This window comes from Phalaenopsis equestris, unplaced genomic scaffold (genome assembly GCF_001263595.1).
Source record: "Phalaenopsis equestris unplaced genomic scaffold, ASM126359v1 Scaffold000810, whole genome shotgun sequence".
Taxonomy (NCBI): domain Eukaryota; kingdom Viridiplantae; phylum Streptophyta; class Magnoliopsida; order Asparagales; family Orchidaceae; genus Phalaenopsis; species Phalaenopsis equestris.
The window spans coordinates 103,159-110,139 of NW_018165250.1; the positions used below are offsets into that span (position 1 = coordinate 103,159).

General features: G+C 36.3%; 1 protein-coding gene across 2 annotated transcripts in view; it reads left to right on the top strand.

The window, feature by feature from the left end:
• Positions 1–6,981, top strand: part of LOC110031419 (DExH-box ATP-dependent RNA helicase DExH7, chloroplastic) — a gene marked incomplete at its 3' end in the record, with an annotated part of 94,359 nt that overhangs the window by 3,291 nt on the left and 84,087 nt on the right. For both annotated transcript variants that reach the window (XM_020734601.1, XM_020734602.1), the window contains 5 exon segments: positions 4,126–4,279; positions 4,368–4,765; positions 5,078–5,296; positions 5,509–5,620; positions 5,723–5,932. In XM_020734601.1, the coding sequence (XP_020590260.1) occupies positions 4,126–4,279; positions 4,368–4,765; positions 5,078–5,296; positions 5,509–5,620; positions 5,723–5,932 (1,093 nt within the window).

A 6,981-nucleotide genomic window follows, 5' to 3' on the forward strand; every position in this document is an offset into this window, starting at 1 on the left:
GGTGACAATCAGAGTTTGCCGGAGGGCAGCAACTGCGATTGGAGTTGACTGAAGGGCGGTGGCAGATCGTTGGTGCAGAAGTAATGCGAGACTTGAACTCCAACTTTCTGTCTTCTTTAGGCTTCAAGCTCCTGGTCCCCTCTCAAGGGGGAGGTTGTGCTCTGTTTATAGAGTCCCGATTGCAATTACTGAATGAATCTGTACCACTTTGATCGGACGACTTGAAGAGATTTCGCTCAATTGGAAGGTGTTTGATGAAAATCTGAGTGTTATATCGATGTCAGAATTGAGCAATCTTGGGCTTGTTGAATTCTTCTTCTCGGGATATTCAGTTAGACTATAATCTTAATAGATTTAATATCCGTTTGATCTTCCAAATATGTCAAAAAAACTTTCAAAAGCTATTTAATGGCTTGATTTGGGCTTGATTTTGTTCAAATTGGACTAATTTTGGTACCATTGGGTCCGTCTCGTTGAACCGATCTGTTTGATAGTAAGTGTACTGAAATTGGTATTCTGGATGATTTTTAATTAAAGTTTGAATGTTTCTTGCTCAAAAAGTTTTCTCGAAATTTGTGTTATGCCTTGAGATTCATGGTGAATATTGAAAACTTGTTAATGACTTATTAGTTGCTCCTATTTTTTGGCGAATCCTACTTTATTGTCCAAAAACATCAAAATTCGGAGCACGTTATATTTATTGTGGCATTATTGATGTAATGCCAAAGATTTGAGTGTTATGTCTATAAATATACAAGTTTCGGGGTTAGAAATGCAAATATATAAGAATTACATTTTTGTAGGTAAATTTGCATATTTTCTTTTTTTAGTTTATACGGACAAACACACATATATTAAAATCGCACGAATTTTAATTTTTAAACATTTTAGATTTTAATTCCGAGACATTTAGCATGAGATCAATATATATGTATACATATTATGACACCGTATGTTTTTTTTTTATTTTTAACATAGATTGCATGGTATGAAAGTAAATCTCTATCAACTTTTAATAGATAAAAATGCTTTAGTTTTCCCTTGATCATAGTTTTATCGCATTTATCGCATAAAACTGATGCATTTTTTATTTATTTTATTTGTTTATGGCTGAAAATCATTTTTTTATTATGATGGGAAATCAATTTTTTGATGACTAAATCTGTTTTTGAACATAAATATGGGTGATTTTTGAGCTATAAATAGGGAAAAAAGAGAGGGTGGAGGTGGAGTTTCATCGGCCTGCTAGTGGTTGATTAACAAGATTTCCCAAAAGTGGAAAATTATCTCCGATCTACATAGTAGGTGATCAATAGGATCTTTTATGTTGCGATGCAAAAGAAAGTTGTCCTCGTTCTGCATAACAGATGATCAATGAGATCTTCTTTCGCGTTTTTGTGAAGAAGATTGTCATCCCCATCATTCAACTGCTCGAAAGCGGCCTAACATTCATCTGTGCATTGAAAACTTAAGTTCCGAGCATTTTTTAGTATCTTAAAGAACGACATATACTTATCCACATAACGAGCTAAGATGCGGGATAGGACGACTATATGATCGTTCAAGCGCTGCACCGCCTTGATGTTCCTTAGATGCACCACGTCTTCTCTAGGTTTGTCTCAATTCCACGCAAGTCACCATGAATCTCAAAAGCTTTTCCTAGTTAGTTTTTAGGGTTTGATGCCACTTAATAGTTTCTTTGTCCTTGAAAGCCATCAGGACTTCAATGCGAAATGTGTCTATATACTTTCTTGGGTCGATGCTCACTTTGTTGGCTTGCATATCGTGGAGGGAAGTCACGATTCCGCTGGCTTGCATGTTGGGGAGGAAGGTCACAATTCCCCGTTGTTCGGACTTTCTTTGCTGTATTATTTTTGAGCTTTCTTCCAAATTGCTTGAACTGCACCTTGTGCACGTTGATGGCCTCGTCTTCAGTGATTTGAGCCTCGACACAGTGGATAATGTCAGTGTAAGAGCGGATTGTCGCTCGCATTTGTGACAAGTAGAAAAGTCTTAGCGGAGTCCTCCAAGGAACCCCCCCGCTAATCTGAATCCACTCTCGGAATCTGAAGAGCTTCAGTGGAGAACCCGTGGAAGTAGTCAATGAGCGATTCTCCCTTATTTTGATGAATTCTCAAGAGATGGGATGAATCGTTGATGATCAGCAGACTCGCCATGAACGGCTCCACAAATAGTCAGGAAAGCTCGTTAAAGGTGTTGATAGCACCTCAAAAGAATCTAGAAATAGGTGCGAGCATGAACTTGAGAATGGGTGAGAATACGTGACATAGAAACGCGTTTGAGGCATGCTGAATGTGCATAATGGTTCGATGGTGGTCAACTTGTTCGTAGGGGTCAGTTACCCACTTGTAGGCGTCGATGTTTGATAGCTTGATGTCTGCTAGGATATGGTGTTGGACTGCCTTTGCTAAAGGAGAGTATTCTTGGAAGTTGCGGCGAGCGGGGAAACAATACCTTTTCTCCAGAGGAAATTTTTTTTGGACCAGTTGTTGTAGCTCGTCGCTAATGACATCATCAGGAACGACAGTAATGTAGGGTAGTGCTAAGTGAGCTGCGCGAGACATATGAGTGGAACTTGCAATATTCAGGAGGCCAGCATCCCGATCTGATAGGGGAAAGGTTCCCTTGTCAAAAGGGGGTCCACTACGAGTATTTTTGAGTGTAGGACGGCAGATCTTCGGTGCATAAGTGATGCGGGATTTCCGCTCCTTCAAGTTTCAATCTTCTTCAGGTTTCAAGCTCCAGGTCCCCTCTTAAGAAGCGATAAGACTTTTTATATAGTTGCGATTGTAATTAATGAAGGAATTCAAACTACTCTTATCGGACAATCCAGAGAGATTCTCTCGATAGGACGGTGTTTGATGGACATTCGAGTGTCGTAACGATATTGGCATTGAACAATGTTGTGCTTGTTGGTTCGTCTTGTTGGGACGCTCAATTCGTATATAAGCTTGCCATATTCGACATTCATTTGACCTTCCAAATATATTCAAAATGTTTCAAAAGCGATTTAGTGGCTTGATTAGGGCTTGATTTTGTTCGGATTGGACCAATTTTGGTACCATTGGGTCCGTATCGCCAAGCTGGTTAGTTTGACTGTAAATTCGCTGAAATCAGTATTCTAGATGACTTTTAATTGAAATTTGAATATTTCTTGGCCAAAAAAATTGCCTCGAGATCTATGCTATGCCTCGAGATTCATGTTAAATGTAAGAAACTTGTTGATGGCGTATTAACATCTACGGTCCTGAATTTTTGATGCAATAATTAATTTGAGCTGGTGCCATTAGAGGTCATACAAAATAAGGGCCGCATACTTAAATTTTAGATTCGACTAAGTGCCGCATACTTAAATTTTAGATTCGACTTGTGTTAAGAAAGGCAGAGGTTAGATTCGACTAAGTGCCGCATACTTAAATTTTAGATTCGACTAAGTGCCGCATACTTAAATTTTAGATTCGACTTGTGTTAAGAAATGCAGAGGTAGACCTAGGAAGACTTGGGCTTATTGTATTAAAAATGATCTTAATTTACTAGAACTGAATGAAAATATGACACTAAATAGGATGCAATGGAGAAAAAGGATTCATGTAGCCGATCCCACGTAGTGGGATTAAGGCTTTGTTGTTATTATTGTTGTTGTGTACTTAAATTTAACCTGCCAAAGTCCAGGTAAGGGCACTGTCCCTACTTAATTTCTTGCACGGGTAAACGTTTTTGACGCATAACTACCTTAATGTGATAGATTGCTATTGAGTTTCAATTATCTTTTTGAAGGCTTTGTTTGGAATAGCTTTTTGGTTATTTTTGTGGTAGGAAAAGTAGTAAAAAAAAGTTCTTTTGAGTGTCAAACTTTCTCAAATCTTTTTTTTTGGGGGTAAAATAACATTTAAAAAGTTATTTTTGGAAAAGCATTTTTAAAATTGTTATTGGGAATCAGGCTTTTAGAAGCTAAAGCAGAAAAGCTGAAGTTTTCCCAATCGAAGCCATACTTTGGAATTCTGTGACACTAGCTGATAGTGAGGTTTTAATTGTCCATTGCAGTTCTATTTATCATAGACTTGTTCGCTGCTATGGCAATTTTGTTAATGATTTCAATTTCAGGAGGTTGATCCAAGCTCTTACTCTGTTTCCATTACTAAAGAGTATCATCAGGCAAGGTTGGGAGCTTTAGAAGCAAAGATAAAGGGAGACAAGATTAACCAGAAACACTATAGTCAAATCATCAAAAAATTTAAGCGTGAATTCGCTTCCCTAGGTTCCACAGTTGCATGCTTAGAGCTTTACTCTCCTTAAAAGCGTTTAGTTCCTATCTTATAATGGTATTGGATTTACTTTTTCTGTAGGTATATCAGAAAATGATTTAGAATCAGATTTGAAAGGTGAAATTACTAATTTGAATATGCATGAGATGATATGTGATCGCCCAGAAGGTCAATCACCTGAATCTCAGCTTCCAGATGATGACAATTTTGAGGACAAAGGTGCAGCGAGTCCATTAATAGTTGATTCCTCCGGTTTGGAAGAACCTAATCATGCTATGGTTAGTTTGATCCATACTGTTCCGGAGGAATGCATACAGAAAGAGGAGCCTGAGGAGTTGGAACTTGATAATCTATTTTCTGAAGATTCATTATCCAGTGGAGCTTTACCTACACAAGCCTTGAAACAACAAAAGAAAGACAAATTGTTACAATCTCCATATGGGCACATTTTAGGAAACATTGATGAAATATGGAAAAAGGTAATGCTTTGCAGTCTATTTTCTTGTACTATTTTTTATATTCAAAATGTTGCATGGGTATGAAAGTGTATATATTATTATCCATGTGAAGGTATCCATACATCTGATATGCAAACTTATTTTTGTATCAGAGAGACATAAATAGAAACATATCCTTGTGAACAGACACGGGAACATTCATCCATGTCTTTTATATACTAATTTTTGTTTTTCTACTTCTGTTTTATTCATTTGTTGCTGTGTGAACTTGTTTGTAACCATTTACATCTCTATAATTTAAGCTACCTGCACAGTTTAATATCCTTATTACAGGGTGATTCTTTAAGCATTCCCAAGGCAGTTCTTCAGAAGTTTTGTCAGAGGCTACATTGGAGAGCACCCAAGTACAACAAAGTGTCAACAATAGAAGATAAATTCCTATATTCTGTTAGTGTTTTGCAGACAGCAAGTGGACGTGGAAAGAGCCGAAAAGCTGGAGGTTTGATAACCTTCCATCTTCCTAACCAAAATGAAGCTTTTACATCAACTGAGGTAACCGTTTTTACTCTCTGGATTGTTACTTTTATTATTCAGTGCTTAATTATATGTGACCAAATTTTGAATTTTTTTGTTAGCCAGTTATTTTCGTGGATTAATCTGTCTTTATTTATTTTCAGTTTTTTCATGATAGGGGTGTGTTTAAATCATTACATTATTTCTAAAATCTTATCTTATTACTCGCAATATAATATTTTTTTTTCCAGGAGGCACAAAATAAAGTAGCAGCCTATGCTCTTTATCAAATGTTTCCCGATCTTCCATTTAACCAGCTTCTTATAGAGCCTTATGCTTCGTTTATCACGGAACGGCTTGAAGGTAACAGTTTCATTTGAAGGCGATTGTTGTCTTTCAGAGGATTTTTTTTTGAGTCCTATTTTGGTAACTTGGCATCTTTTCTTTTGATCATGATTTGTGCAGAAGATGAATTTTCAGCGAAAGTAGAAGACAATGAGGATAACCGTAGAACAGAATTTGTGGATTCTCTACTGGCTGCTGGGGTTTCTCAGCCACTAGTGTTCAAAGATGCTAAAGATAAATCTGACCATAGAGATAGGCTTGTTGATCCACTAACCAAAGACGATGAACCAAATATGTTAATTAACAGAGCTAAATCGACATCTTTGAATGGCAAGATATTCTCTCTCTAAGCATTTTCTTTTTCATGTTTTGCAACTGATAAGATCGGTCATGATAGGTGAAGGGAGATATTAACATTTTTAGGGCTTTTAGTATTTTCAAACGCAATGTACACAAATGAGCATGTAAATATCTGCTTTGGGCAAATAGGGGGCAGAACACATGTATATTAATTTCATTCACATGGCTTACTGTTTAATCTCGAGAAGATTAGAACTGTATTAATTATGTCCTGATACACGAACACACACCCACATAAAAATGGTTATATATAGATGCGACTTGAGTAGCTTAAGTCGCCAGTGTATCTATGGTTTAATATATTTTGTGATTTGTCTTTGTCGTGGTGGTAATTGACACTTTATTTGTCATAGCTTGATCTAAATAGATCGTACTGGCCTAGCCTACGACAATGTATTTTAAAAGGAATATGTATTTAATTTTTTAAATGTCTGATTAATCTTAACCACAAACCACTTTTCCAAAAACTTAAACGTTGCGGGAACTCTTTCTTTTATGGTAACTTGGTGAGTCTTTTGACGTAAATAGTTATATGGTTTTTCACTTGATAAAATACATATTATGTAAAAGAATTTTTACTGCTTGCAGATAATTGACAATGACAGAATATTAGTTTTCCAATCAATCTCTCTCATATACTATTGCCTAACATTAATGTCCATGAAGGCTAACATTTTTTTATTCATATAGTTCTTTCATACAATCAGTACTAGGCTGTAATTCGATGTTTATAAGATTTATATGATAAAGTAGTGTTTTTCACTTGAATGTCTTTAACATTGAGTCATCTGCACATTAAAAGCTATTGCTATGCAATATGCATGTTCCCCCTTTTTTATCTAAAATTACCTGCTTAAATACATTGGACTAGGCCAGTACACATAATACCTTCTGTGAGTTTCTTTGGTTGCTGTTGTTATCATGTATTCCATTATCATTAATTAGTTGGTTTATTTGCACGATTGCCATCATAAATTTTGAAATTACATATGAATTTGACTGGAGACTAGCTATTCCTG